The sequence below is a fragment of the Astyanax mexicanus genome, chromosome 7, assembly GCF_023375975.1.
Source record: "Astyanax mexicanus isolate ESR-SI-001 chromosome 7, AstMex3_surface, whole genome shotgun sequence".
Lineage (NCBI taxonomy): Eukaryota > Metazoa > Chordata > Actinopteri > Characiformes > Acestrorhamphidae > Astyanax > Astyanax mexicanus.
The window spans coordinates 32109371-32124566 of NC_064414.1; the positions used below are offsets into that span (position 1 = coordinate 32109371).

At 37.7% G+C, this 15196-nt stretch overlaps 2 protein-coding genes across 3 annotated transcripts in view; one reads left to right on the forward strand and one right to left on the reverse strand.

Annotated features, from left to right (window-relative positions):
- Positions 1-5294, forward strand: part of LOC103042455 (metal transporter CNNM1) — a 36509-nt gene extending 31215 nt beyond the window's left edge. For both annotated transcript variants that reach the window (XM_049481311.1, XM_007240400.4), the window contains one exon: positions 378-5294. In XM_049481311.1, coding sequence (XP_049337268.1) covers positions 378-457 — 80 coding nt within the window. In that variant the 3' untranslated portion in view covers positions 458-5294. The remainder of the gene's footprint in view (positions 1-377) is intronic.
- Positions 5120-14905, reverse strand: got1 (glutamic-oxaloacetic transaminase 1, soluble). The gene is made up of 9 exons (XM_007240374.4): positions 14677-14905; positions 10901-11082; positions 9784-9907; positions 9004-9116; positions 8619-8723; positions 8375-8525; positions 8046-8211; positions 6999-7141; positions 5120-6390 (listed from the first exon to the last, which is right to left on the reverse strand). Exons 1-9 carry the CDS (start codon positions 14783-14785, stop codon positions 6251-6253), a joined length of 1233 nt encoding a protein of 410 aa, XP_007240436.1. The 5' UTR covers positions 14786-14905; the 3' UTR covers positions 5120-6250.
- Positions 14906-15196: the final 291 nt, after the last annotated feature.

The window sequence follows — 15196 nt, forward strand, 5'->3', positions numbered from 1 at the left end:
CCTTTATCAAACACGACACACACACACACACTAATACACACGCTCAAACTTCACTCACACATTATTCAAAATACAAGCTGATCTAAAAGGTGATCTGCTGTCAGCAATCAGTCAATCACTCTTACTTTTTATGGTTTTTCATTAGAAGACTCTATATGTATATCTAATGTTTAAAATGCATATATTTAATATTAATCAACCAAATTAACTTGTGTACTACTCGTTTAACTAAAAATAGGTGCGGTTGTGGTCTGAATTTTACATGCGCACATCGTGAAAATTTGGTGAACTTAATCTTTGTGCTTCTTTACCATAACAGGAAAAACACAGATTTTGGGTCTGAAGCTTTGGGACTAACATTTGTTTATTGTCTCCAGGTAACAAAAAGAGGAAAAAGTCACGTGACGGAGAGCGACCGTTAGAGGAAAGTTGTGAACAGTCCCAGGTGAAGACCTAGCACTAAGTGTGTGTGGGCCTTCACCTTTCTCACACTTCTACAAACTCCCACAAATGTGAAATCTCCTACAGTTTCCTGCTGTATGTTGACTGACATTCTTAAAGGGATAAAAGAGCTCAATGTGCCGAGACGGACACTGCAGAAGATCGTAAGAAGATCGCCTTCCAATTTTCAACAGGGCCTAATCCAGGAGGAAGAAGCTCTTTTACTGGAGGATATTTTGTTATGAGGTGTAAAAGCTTCAGGACGTGGTCTGCTTTCAGGCAAAAAAGACTATCCAGTCTACCCAGTCCAGTTTCGGGATGTGGGCAAAGCAAAGATTCTAGACACAAACATCTTTATGTGTTTAACATTTTGAAGTATTACGTAACAACTTGGAATTTTTTTTTCAGTGCAATGTACTGTTTGAAAGCATTTGTAGATGATGATGATGATGATGTCATCTCCAGTCACTGTGGTGATTTCACTTGAGCCTCTGGTCCAGGCTAAGCTCACGAGCACAGGCCTACAAAGCTTCAGATCTCCACTTGACACAAAACAAGGCCAAGCCTTCTGGGAGAGTCTGGAAAACATGGTAATACTTCAGTATTTCTTTGAACTGATCGTTTAGGTTATTGGTTCATTGCCATTCATTTTGAGATATTAATTGTGAGATATTTGCTAGGCTGTGCCTGGTAATTTAGCTAGATATTTTAACAATAATGGAGCACTTTGAGAGAAAGATAATCCTTTGATTTGATATTTATTCATCAGTATAAGGGTAAGTGAATGAAACTGCCTATATTAGGTAAGCGCTATTAGCTTCTTTACAAGCTCTTAGCCACATAGATAATATTTATATTGCTGTATTTATTTATTTATGTTATTTTTTCTTCTTCAACCTAGCTACTAATAATATACTTTTCAGGTAAACTGATATTCTGCCATGAGTATGAGGTGAAAACGAAGTAAGTAGCTGCTCATAATTTCTTTAAAACAATGACTGATTTTAGACCACATCCAGGTAGTTGAGAGCATTAGCAGTAGATTTACAGGATGATCGAAGGTCGAAGCACATGCAGTCAACAAATTTTATGTTTAGAGGATATATATATATATATATATATATATATACATATAGATACATACATATATATATATATTATGGCATGCTTTTCTGAAATAGTTATTGCTGTTTAGAAGAATCCTCTTATATTTATAAAATATAAATAGTATTAGGCTGTAAAAAAAAAAAGGAAGCCATATCTTAAACTTAAACTTGAACGCATCAGTACTGAAAGATACCACTTTAGATTTTGAAAGTGGTATGCAATGTGATATTCCCACACCCTGAGATGTTTTATAGAGCCCTTTTCTATATAATAAGCCTTTACTCATAGTATATGAATCTCTTGTTTCCAAAGCCGAGCTAAAAAAAAATGGCTATGTTAGTGAATGGCTTACTATGATATAGTATCCTGTCCACCCTTTAGCCTTTGCACTGGGAATGCTGCCCACATTCATAGGCATGCTGCTGCTCTCCTGTGACTCAAATCAAAAAGAAAGAGGGGGGATGGGGGTGTCCTTAAAGTATACCAACGAGTACGTCTACACTCTTAAAAATAAAGATGCCAAAGGGGTTCTTTGAAGTGATGGTGCATCGAATGACAGTGCAATATGACAAGGACTAAGTTTTTAATGTCATTCTAGTACAGTGCCTGGCCAAAAATAAAAATAAAGTCGCTACCTGAATTTAACTAAATTTAAGTAAATGATGTGGTGTTGCTGCAGTTGGTCAGGTCTAGGTTCAGCAACAGTATGTCCTGAAAGAATGAGTTCAGCTGACTACCTGAATATACTGAATATAGACCAGGTTATTCCATCAATGGATTTTTTTCTTTCCTAATGACACGGGCATATTCCATTATGACAATGCCAGGATTCCTGGGGCTGGAATTGTGAAGGAGTGGTTCAGGGATGTGCTGGAGAAGGCTTTGTGCAGTGGTCAGACTCTACCATTATTAATGCTGCAAGATCTTGGAGAAAAATTAATGCAACACTGGATTGAAATAAATCTTGTGGCATTGCAGAAGCTTATCAAAACAGTGCCACGGTGAATGCATGCTGCAATCAAAGCTAAAGGCGTTTCAACTTAATATTTGTGTGACCTTTTTTTGGTGGAGACTTTTTTTTGGCCAGGCAGTGTATCTGCAGGTTTGTAGTAGCTGTTATGACCAGAAAAACTCCTGGGACCTACCAGACCACTGTTTTTTTGGAAAAAAATTAAGAGACCACTTCAGTTTCTGAATCAGTTTCTCTGATTTTGCTATTTATAGGTATATATTTAAGTAAAAATGAACATTGTTGTTTTATTCTATAAACTACAGACTACATTTCTCCAAAATTCCATATTAAAATAATGTCATTTAGAGCATTTATTTGCAGAAAATGAGAAATGGCTGAAATGACAAAAAAGATACAGCACTTTCAGACCTCAAATAATGCAAAGAAAACAAGATCATATTCATAAAGTTTTAATAGTTCAGAAATCAATATTTGGTGGAACGACCCTGTTTTTTAATCACAGTTTTCATGCATATTTGGATGTTCTCCTCCACCAGTCTTGCACACTGCTTTGGAATAACTTTATGCCACATTTGGTGCAAAAATTCAAGCAATTCAGCTTGGTTTGATGGTTGTGATCATCCATAGTCCTCTTGATTATATTCCAGAGGGTTTTCAATTTGGTAAAATCAAAGTTACTCATCATTTCTAGGTGGTCTCTTATTTTTGTCCAAAGCTGTATGTGGCTTTGTATGATGCCATTCAAAAATAGTACTTCTTTTAATTTAAAGTAAAGAAATCTTAAGGACTGCTGCTTTAATGAGAGGTCAGAGCTGTATGTCAAAGAACCACCGGGGAACTTTTTTATTTTTATTTTTCAGAGTGATATTACAGGTGCCATTCTTGTATCACTGCCATCCTTTTCACCAGCATGCCAAAAACCATGACGACGAAACACCAAACCAAGTTCACAGCTCATCCTTGCCAACAGGGTAAAAACGGTTGGGTGGCATGGGGTATACACAATGGGATGGGGGGGGGGGCTTAATGTGTTGCATGAAAGGCACTGCTTTATTTTCTTTATTTATTTAAAAAAAAAAGAGTATGTCCCCCTGTTATTTTTTATTTTATTTATTTTTTCCTCCTGCACGCATCAGTATGTTATACTGTAGATAACAGAGCATCGAGAGGTTTGAGGGTTTGTTGTTTTGCACGAGGCACAGACATCCACGAGACGCCTCTGAGCACGACTTCATGAACTGTTTTGAAATCGGTACCTAACCTGATTCCATCAGTACAGCTCAGAGGATGTGAAAAAAAAAACTCAGAAGGAAAAAAAAAAAAAAGACTCAGGCTGGCAATCACATGTGATTCTGTGATTCCCCCACTTAAAAAAAAGCTCTGATAATGATGATGTTTAGCAATAACAAAGCTGTAAAATGTAATAATGTAATAATCAAGCGTGCCCCTTTTTTCTACGGACTGCTTGGCATCTTGTTTGCTGGAAGTGCGAGTGGTGGCACTGGTGCTGCTGCTGCAGTCACTCAGGTCACATGGACCCACGTTCTACTATTGTGCAATACTGTGAGCTGACCGCTGCTTTACTGAGAGCACATGGAGCACAGGGATGCTGGAAACAGCAGCTGGAGGCTGGAGGAGGAGTAGAATAAGGGAGGGAGGGTGGAGAGCTAGCACTCTTGCATCACACTGCTGCATTGCAGTCAAAGAAACATGTGACGCATGCTGACGTCTGGCCTCAGCCCCCTCCACATATACAGGACACGGACGGACACACACAGAGACACACACAAGCTCTAGGGACTTGCAGTAGCACTGATTAAGCTAGTATCAGCTGGAGGAGCACAAAATCCACTGCTTCCCTTCTGTCCTCACACAGACACACACACACTTTGATAACGCTTACATTATAAAGCCTTAAATAAACACAACAAACAAACTGGGAGGAGGGGTTACGAGAAGCTGTTCCTGCCCTGTGTTCTCAGTAAACACAGTTAGCTAAGCAATGGTTTAAGGTTATGTTGTAATGTTGCTTTAAGACTACTTTATAAACAGAGATCTCTATTGGAATGTGTGTAATGACATGCACAAACACAAATACACACACACACACACACACAAGATGATGAAGATGTTGATGTGGTATTTTATAATCCCACATCTCAATAAATAAATGGAATTTGACCTGCATTCGCAACACAGTGGCGTCTGGTATCATTACACCACAACTGTCGGCACAAAGCACAAAACCTAAAACCAACTATCTCTCTCAGAGCTCATCCTCGGCCAAGGTCACATGACCCTATGCTTATTCATCCTGCCATGATGATAACCTTTGACTGCTACTTGTTCAGAACAACACCGTACATTTCTGGAATTTGTCCATTTCTCAATTTCTACACCAGGGCCATGGTTTGAATGAGGACAGTCATAAAAAAAAAACAGAAGACACCACCAAAATGTTTCACATGTTCACATAATGTTTATTTCAAAGGCCTTCCATCAGCATTTCTCACTTTGTGTCGTTAAATTGTGTGCATATATTTTTACATACATTTTTTCCACATTGAAAACTTTTAGGATTTTTTTTTTCTGAGACAGATTTGTGTTCTTTATTAGTTTATTAAGCAACAACACGGCCAAAGGGTGAACCGTACTCATCCTAGCAGGTGTACAGATCTGCCAAAGCTACTGACACTGACGGCATTTTCCTAAACACACATGCAGAGCTTTGGGAGAGGTGGAAGGACAAAGCAGCAAATACTAAAGACACCCTGAACAAACACTTAAAGTGCGAAAGACACTGCCAAGCCCTGAACCTCTGGAACCATTTAAACAAAACACGCATTTGTTCTTACTTCACTTTACAGTGAACATGAGCATGATTAACATATAATATAACAATTAATAAAATGGGAATGCTGGGTAATTATGTGCGAATATAATCAATGTAGGTTAAACTTAGTTTTAAGGGTAGTCTGAAGGAAAGGTTAATTATAGCACATTAAGTCCTATTACTATGAGTAGACATGAACATATTAAAATGTGTCATAATTGATAGTTTAAATAGTTTTTTAAGCAAACTCCTTCATTAAGTACATAGTTGAAAAAAATGTGTTCAATAAAATACTAATTCGCTATTGATTACATTCCAAACTTGATGATAATCCAATCAGTTTAGTTTAAGATACAATTAAAAGTTTAGGTTATTTTTTTTGTCAAGTTATAGTATACTTTGCTTCCTTGTTTAAGCAGAAATGTGCACCAAACAAAGACAGAGCTTGAAATCAGTCAATCGGACATCATAAATTAATGTATCTCACTTTATATGAGTAAGTCACTCAATACCTGCAGTTCTACAACAAAAAAGGTGCTTTTTTTTTAGTTCAATCAGAAAGCTGAAAACGGTTAATGGACCACTACAGGATGCAACTGAAGAAGTACAGATTATTCTCTAGTGCAAAATGAACACAACTGAGAGGAAGACCAGACAGGATCACAGTTCTGTTCTCTTGGAACAACTACTTAGCCTTGAATGTGTATTACATCTACACTGACCGTGAGACCAGCCCATGTTGCTGGAGTGCTGAAAGTACAGAGGACTGAGAAGTAAGTAAATAAACATGTGTGTGTAAGAAACAGAGAGAGATGTGATTCACTCTTTCAGGACCCAACCTGAAAACACCCCCTTTGTCACATTCAAACAGGCAGGCAGTTAGAGAGACAGGGATATTATTGGACCTTGGTAACCGCTTCATGAATTGACTCAGCAACGTAGTCAATATTCTTGGTGGTCAGGCCACACATGTTGATGCGGCCACTGGCCATCAAGTAGATGTGCTTCTCCTTCACCATGTATTCCACTTGTTTAGCTGTGATTGGAGACAAGAAAAGAAAAATAATCAAGCTTGCAGTTGAAAAAAGTCTGTATTTAATCAGCAAACAAATCACCTGCTGCTTAAGTTAAGAGCTAAAATTGTTTTAATAATTAGTATATTAATTTCTAATAAGTAAAAAAAGCATCACATTGACATTGACAAAAAAAACACAAAACTCAAATCAAATACAAATCTAGACTTCAACATCTAAAAAGGCCTAGCTGTTTATGGGGTTTCTCTGCTGCCATTTAGCCCTCTTGGCATGCTAACATATGATGGAGGTTGAAACGAAGTACATTATGGAGTTGAAGCCAGTGGCTATTGAACAAGTTATTTTAGACTTTAACATTTTTTACGTAAACAAGGTATCAGCAAATATGGGGAAATTAAATTTTAGACTTAAGACATTTTAATACCTCTCAGACAAAATTACAACATTATGACCATTTTAAGGGGAAAAAAAAGACTTTTAATGAATACCATTAATTAAAGATTTGTACCTACAATAAAATAGGCTTCAGTGCAAATGTATCACCATGCCTACAGTGCCTTCTGCACTACATAATAGCAAGTAGTGCATTTAAGGTCATAAGGATACGTACGGTTGAGACCAGTGAAGCTGAACATGCCGATCTGATCGGTGATGTGATCCCAGGTGCCTGGAGTACCGAGGGCCAGCAGCTTGGCTTTAAGCTCAGCTCGCATCAGCAGCACCCTGTCAGCCATTGTCTTAACATTGTCCTTCCTGCACAAGGAAACAGTATAAAAATAAACAAAATATAATTTTACAATAAAATCATTGATAATATTAAGTGAAATAAAATTAACAATTACAAAAGCAATTCCAAATATATTAATAATTATAATATTAAATTTAATTAACTACATTGATTTTTGCATATTTTTTTCCTAACAATGCAAGGCAGTTTAAGGTGTTCCTTTTCTGTTTCTCTGTGCTTTAAAAAAGCTGAGAGTAAAATTGTTACAAAGTGTTTTTTTCATTGTCAAGAATACTTACTTAAAAGCTGAATAATTATATAGAAAAAAAATAATTCTGACATCACAATGTAATTGGATGAGAGACATTACATGATAAACAATATCCTTGGATAACAACAGAAGCTGTTAAAAGGTTCTAGCTAAGTGTGAGAGACAGGAAAAAGCTGTTCCAATCCTTTATCAAAACACAGTTCAAGCACCCAAACATAGAGGGGGGAAATTCCACAAAGAGATGTATGTGTTTAAATACTGCAGCACTTGCCAAATGTTACAGATCAGCACTATTGTTTTTGTCTTTGCTGCCTCAAATCTAGTAAATATAGGGACTCATTTTAGGACCGGTCTTATGTGAAAAATCGTCGCTATCCAATGAAAAACACGCATCTACAACACAGCAACTTTACAGGAGAGAGAAAAAACCATGTAAACTTTCAATGGAAGTCAATGTAAAAGGAGTTTATTTCTGGTAATTTTGAGGAGTTTCTATTGGTCCGTTCATCAAGATATTTTGGCACACTGTTCAAATTATGTAGTAAACTAAAAATCGACAAAAATGGAGAAGTGTTTTTAGTAGGCCAGCGACGAAATGCTACTATCCAAAGCATATTATGCATTCTCATGCTGTGTAACAAATGAAAAGCTAAGTATACCATTCAGCAAAGAGATCTGGGGTAGTAAGCGTGATGGCAACCAGACGAGCTCCCTGAGAGGGAGGATTGGACCAGGTGATTCGTACAATCTTCTCCAGCTGGGAGAGAACGCGGTTCAGGTTATCCTCATCTTTAGCCACAACCGTCAGGTTGCCGACCCTCTCATCTGTTGAAAAAAAAAGTTTAAAATGTGAAACAGATCCTGTATTGTTTAAAATTACACTACTGAGGTATGGTAACCTTTAAACGAAGAATAAATGACTGAAAATGTGTCACTTAGCAACATAAGGTGATTGAGATGAAATCCAAGTGCTGGAAGAATCACTTACTGTACAGTCCAAAGTTCTTTGAGAAAGACTGGGCACAGAATATTTCAAAACCCTGAGACACGAAGAAACGAATTGCCCAGGCATCCTTCTCCAAGTTTCCAGAGGCAAAGCCTTGATAAGCTGAGTCAAAGAAGGGAAAGAGGCTCCTTCTCTGCAAAATGTAAAGAGCATGGAGTATTTAAAACAATATTCTATTGATTAATTCATTAAATTCTGGGATTTTTTGTTAAATTGAAGCATTTACCTTCATAACATCAGCAATCTGCTTCCACTCATCCTGGGTGGGGTCTGTGCCGGTGGGGTTGTGTGCACAGGCGTGCAAAATAAAGATAGAGTGCTCAGGTGCACTCTGAAATATAGAACAGACACAGTGCTTTTAGATTAAATGTATAGTGCCCAATGCCTAAAATATGAGAATAATTAGGATATTAATCCATTTAGTGACACTAGCAGGTTAATTTTGCTGTAGCAGTGAATTAAGTGAAAATATAGTCATGTTGTTCAGAATATTTTAGTTAATTTTTGTTTTTTTAATTAATTAAGCAGCTTTTTGGGTTAAATATATCTTATTCAAACTTAACCATATACTAAAATATATTTAAATGTTTACTTTAAAGCTCACAACCAACCTCCAGATCTCCCAGGAAACCAGACAGGTCCAGGCCACGCTTCTGTGCATCCCAATATTTGTATGGACGAATATCCTCAAACCCAGCATTAAGAAAAACTCCATTGTGGTTCTCTAGACATAAAAAAAGACAGACATAAAAAGCAAGTATTTCATCAATGTGCGATAAAGTGTTATCTATAAAAAGGTAAGGACCATCACCTCCGAGTACTACACAGGCCTTTGATTTCACAACTGCAGGCCCGGTTGAAAGCAAACAATTATTGGGTTGTGAAGAACAAAGTGTACTGAACTCTGTTCCCACAAAGCATGAAGTCAGCATTCACCGTTACAAAACATTCATTTATCTCTACACAAAGATTAACCTGATATCGGTTAGTATTAGAGCATTCCCACTCTCCGATATACAGTATACGTCCAGATGTTTGTGGACACCCCTTCTAATGAATCCTTTTAGCTACCTTAAGTTGTAAGCATTGCTCATCCTTATGTGGAAATGCACAGTCATCTTGTTGGCAGGTGTGGGGTAGAGAGGTCTAACTCTCCCAGCATTGAGCTGTGGAGCAGCAGAATTATGTTTTCTTAAATTATAGTGCTCAAAACAATACTTCAAAATCCAATATTCTGACTTCAACACTTGACTGTCACCCTGGCCACTGAACGTAATCCAAACCTCATATAAATACATCAAAGCCTGGTAGAAAATACAATTACATTTTGGAATGAACACTGAATGACTGTTTCAATATTTTGTGCATATTGTGTATATTCCAGTACCTACCCCATGTGGGTGCAGAAACATAAACTGGGGTTTTTGTGTTGTTGTTCCCATTGTGCCATCTGCGGAGAAACTCAGCACCAATCTTCAAAGCTCCAGTGCCCCCGAGACACTGCACAGCTCCCACCTGAGACATACAACAAATATATTATAGATTTAATTCTAGAACAAAGTCTCTCTTCAGTCACTTAAAATTTCTCAAAGGCCAAATAGGTTCTACACTTGATGCTAATGCACCTGTAGTGATGATGCTTTAAAGCAACAGTCTGGAAATTTCAAGGATTTGGAAATTTAGAGACCTCTCTGGTGAGAATGTGTAATTCAGGATTCATCCACATTTTAACCAATAAATTTCCATGATATTTTTTCATGAATTTTCCATGCCTTCAAGGCAAATTTTATAATCATATGATTTGTAAAACATAAGTGCAGACATGGACAATAAAACCAATGCGTTGCCACATACCCTATGCCTTAGCCTATGCCACGGCTCGTCATGCACCTCCCTGAAAATGTAACTATTCATCACGTGATTCGGACAGACGCAGCTGTGATTGGTCCGCTTTGCCTCGCAATCCTGCCCACATGTTCCCACCCTTGCGGTTTAAACTGCAGATCAACCCAGAGACGCAGATACATGCATGCAGAAGTATAAATGTGCTACGTAGAATTCGGAGTGGATTCAACGCAGAAATATAAATTTGGCTGAAATGTTTGAGTATATTCCTTAGTTCATTCATGAAATACTGAAAATGTATAGGCCAATAAACCCAAAAACCTACCAGACCACTCGGTTATAGAATGAATGAATTACACATTGTATGGATGGTCAAATATCACAGACTGGTGCTTTAAAATTTTTATTAAACCATCTTTACCCTCACAAAGGTTTTAGGGAAGCTAAAGCTCTTCTATGGCACTTCTCAAAATAACGATTTAAAGCATACTCCATAAAAAAGGTGTATAACCACAGATGACCATTCAACAGTGCAGTTTACCCCATTAAAACAGAACCCAGTTCAAATAAAATGACAACCACAAAAGTTTTAAAACACTCCATGTACCATTATACCACTCACAGCACTTATACTCATTAGCGGTTGAAGTGAAAGAAGCTCACCCTCTTCTCCTGAATGGCTGGGCTGTCCTCCCCCAGAGCAATTTTAGAGGCACTAGAACGAAACTCTGGCAGACCCAGGATAGGCAAGTACTCATGGTTTAGACTGTCGTCTCCTGCGATCATCTTCTCCACTTTCCGCACCACGGGAAGCACCCATGGCTGACAATCGTCTGTTCTGTAAGCTGCAAGAGACACAGATGAACATTAAACACACAGAATAGACCAAAAAAAAAAAAACATAAAAATTACAACTTCATCACACCACATTTTCCATTTCTAAGTTTGTCACTTTATAAATATAGAGGTGAAAAATGAGTCCTACATAATGACACAATCATACCTCACGCCCCCACACAGCCTCTATTCTGAGAGTTAAAATGCATTGTTTATGATGAAAGAGATTTGGCCAGTGGTATTAGGACAGACTGCAGTCATGTTAAAGGGGGGAGGGGTGCTGAAACACCAGACACAAGCATGATTATAGAGAAATGTTACATTGGGATTACGTTCCTAACCGGTTCCATTCCCAGAGCATTTTTTACCCTACAACAGGGATTTTTAAAAGAGTTGTTGTGTAACCACACTCATCTCAATTTTGTTTTATTTCATTTCCTTATTTGTTATTTGACCACAGGCATGCATGAAGGCTTAAACATCCTAATCATTAGGTGGTGAGAGCTGTCTGGTGTATCAGTCACTAGACAGCAGGGACACCAAATGGTTGACACAGCAAAGATAACAGTTACTTAAGATGAATTATAAATGCGACAAAACCGTCTTAGCGCTGAATTGCAATACGAAACAAATTCACTGGATTTAACAGAATGCATCTCCAAGATGGTATCTGGCTTTTAAAGTATACCAATTATTTTATATTTTTGCAAGAAACAAGATCCTATCTGTAAATTAGAGCAGCTTTTAAACACAAGTAGGAAACTATGTTTTTAATCAGACAATACACTTTTTTGTGATTTAAAAACAGTTACCCCTAATAAACTGATAACAGCCTAATATTGCAGTTACACATTTTTAAAAAGATATTAACTTTTGTGAATATTTAAAAATATATTCTTATTGTATCTCTCATGACAGGCTTAAACTTGTGCATAAATCTAAATGCTGCACTGATAGTAGAATTGGGTAAAACAGCCCAGATTTTGGTTGATAAATTGTCAGATCAGCTTATCTGGGCTGGATACACCCTTTTTTCTTTTCTGAGATCCCCACTATCACACCAAGGGCAAAGTTCTGCAGTGTCACACCTAGAAAAATCTCAAATGAACACCTAAATGCTGTCCAAACACATGGTGTGTCCAGAAGCCCAGGGAGCCAAATGCTATAACTCGCCCTTCTGTCTAAGAAGCTTAGGATCAGAGTTTAACATTAGTATCAAGAAACAGAAAGCAACACCTAAAGATCACATTACATTACATCACATCAGCCAATATTTAGTGAATTCAGGTATCTTGATGGTGATTATGCAAGATTGCATTGCTAATCAGCTTTAGTGATATTCACAGATAATAAAGTGTGTTAAACTATTTGATTGCATGTAACAGTGCAATTTAAGTCATAAGTGCATTTCCAAAGTGCTATTCTAATCATAAATGTACCATAGTAAACAAACAATGCTAAGACTAAATTAGATTAGCTAGCTAATTTTAGCATTACTATCAAAGACCTATACAGCTTGCATCTTTTTAGGCAGTTTGTGAAAAGGTATTAAACTAGTATCAAACATGTTAAGTGATGATGTAGTTTTTTAAGGTGAGTGGTGAATAAAAATGTACTCAAAACTGCCAGCCCTCTGAGCGCTGCATTTTGCCATTTTAGGCCAAATCATTTCCCAAATACATATCTTAAGACAAGAATAGCTTCCAGAAGGCATGTAAAACACATCAATGTTATTAATGCAACCTTTAAATCTAATTATCTAAAGCCATGTTATTGTGATATGTTTCAAAGTCTTTGTGGTATTGAAAGCATCAGTGTCACTAAGCACTGTTGGGGAGTGCTCTTTATGAGCTATTCCTTTCACTCAAATGCCAGACTTAGGTCATTGGGGCCACAGGAGTAATGACCCATTCCACACGAGTCAGAAAGAGGATTAGTGTGTTCCACTGCTACACAAGCCATCCTTCACCATATGCACAGCTACTGCTGCACAGCAAACAAAACATTGATACAATGTGGTCTACTTCCTTACAAAGTTGCTACAACATTGTTTAAAGGCGGTGCTGTTTTCCTTCTTTCAAAAAGGTTCTCACAAAATTGTCAGAACCCCCATAATACAACTTTAATTTAAATGCATCTTACCATGTGGCCTCCAGTTGTCTTGCACACTGCTTTTGAATAACATTATGCCACTCCTGGTGCAAAAAGTCAAGCAGCTCAGCTTGGTTTGATGGCTTGTGATCATCCATTTTCTTCTTTATTATATTCCAGATTTTGGTCATTTGGTAAAATAATTTAAGTGGTCTCTTATTTATTTTCAGAGCTGTATATAATCACTAATGTCTTTTTGACTAGCCTTTCCTAAAATAATAGACAAATGTGACTTAATGTGGCGAATATATTATGCCCACATCAAAACAAATTCTGCCTAATTTCCAAGATTCAAGGCTCGTCCACAATTGGTAGGTGATAAGAATTTTACTGTAATACAAAAGTTTAATTCTTATTAATAAAGACTACAGACTATAAACACTGCATAGTTGTTGAGGGTTTTTACGCTGCATTTAAGTCAGAAAAATTGCTAAGTTCATAAAGCTAACTAGAAATGCTCTGCAATTTGTGGCTGTCTTTTCAGTCAATGTTTCCATTAGTTTGAATTGTAATTTTTTTTTTCTGGTTGGCTCTACTGCTGTGGACAGTATGATAAACTGTAGTATGATAATCTATCCTCCTAAACCATTAATATTTTTAAATAGCCATAATTACTGTCATGTTTTTTGTGTACGTTTTTTACTGAAGGTGTCAATAGTTCCATTGATTTACATGTATTTTTTACCTTTTCTTAGCTCCAATTACCTTTCCCTCGTAGACTCAAGTTACAGATGTCGTTTAAAGCCTTTTTACTAGTAGAAATTGTAATACCTGCTGTAAATCTCCACTGTATTTTGTATTGATAAAAACTTAGTGTCTTAGACATTAATCAATTCTATTGTTGCTTGCCCAACCTGCAATTGTAGTTGTCTATAACTATATAGATAACTATTTAACTATATCTGAAATCAACTGCACACATGTAAAATCCACATTTCTACTATTCACAACATTAGAGATATGTTGAATAAGCATTAATGCAAGCCATTAGTGCTAAAACACGTGCTCCTGTTCAGATCCTGTAACCTACAGTTAACTACAACAGCCAGCAGGAGTAAAGATGACTAATGAGCTAACTGTGTAAATGTGTGTATGTGTTTGTATATGTGTGTTGTTGCAAAGCGAACAGAGCTGGTTATGTGCATCATAGATGACGAGCATCTAAAATTTTAATAAATAATTCTTAGTAATTAATGAATGATTAATGAATAATTAATTCTTCATATTAATGAAGGGCAAAGTTTGATAGTTAGCTAGTTAACTAGGTTGGCTAGCTAACGGTACCTGTGGTCTCTAATTCAAAGGTCCCTGTAAAAAAGCTGCCCGGAATATAATCGTTTAAACCAATAAAAAAAAACTACATTTTCTCCTCCACAGCGTTTAGTATCTGTAGAGTTAAGTGAGTTAACACGGTGTATCTGTTTATCTACTCCAGCATTAGAGCATCTCACCTCCCACTCCCAGGTTCACCTTGCTGGGACTCTTGTCTTCACGGAAATCGGCCGTCAGTTTGAACACGGCCACGGGGGCGGCCAGCGGGACGTCGCTGAACAACGACATGCTCGCGGGTGAACGGAGGAGCGGGTTTACAGAGAGCAGCGGGGGAGACGCGCGCTGTCGCCGGGAGAGCCGAGCCGATAGACGGGAATTTCACCTTCAAGCCGGACGGAGCAATGGAGGACAGGCGTGACCGCGTCAACCAATAGCGTGCGCGCTCCGGTAGCCGACCCCAAAATCGACCAATCACGTAGCACCGTGGGAAAGGTCGAGGGGCAAAACGCACCGTCACACGAATAACACTGTGCCAAGGCCAATCAGAATCCTGCACGAGTGACTGACGGAGATTTCCACCAATGGAGAACAGCAAAGGGGCGTGTGTGTGAGTGGTGCAATAGGAAAGCGCGGATCTGAGCACACCCTCTCTCTGATAGCGTGCAGTGATAATGTAGTAGTATCTGGTTTATGCAGCCT

Excerpts from the sequence above, each read along its gene's own strand:
- got1 (XM_007240374.4), bottom strand. The coding sequence starts at position 14,785 with ATGTCGTTGTTCAGCGACGTCCCGCTGGCCGCCCCCGTGGCCGTGTTC. Across the intron at positions 8,526-8,618 it reads AGATTGCTGATGTTATGAAG|AGAAGGAGCCTCTTTCCCTT; the intron begins GTAAATGCTTCA and ends TACATTTTGCAG. Across the intron at positions 7,142-8,045 it reads CCAGATCTCTTTGCTGAATG|GAAGGACAATGTTAAGACAA; the intron begins GTATACTTAGCT and ends TTCCTTGTGCAG.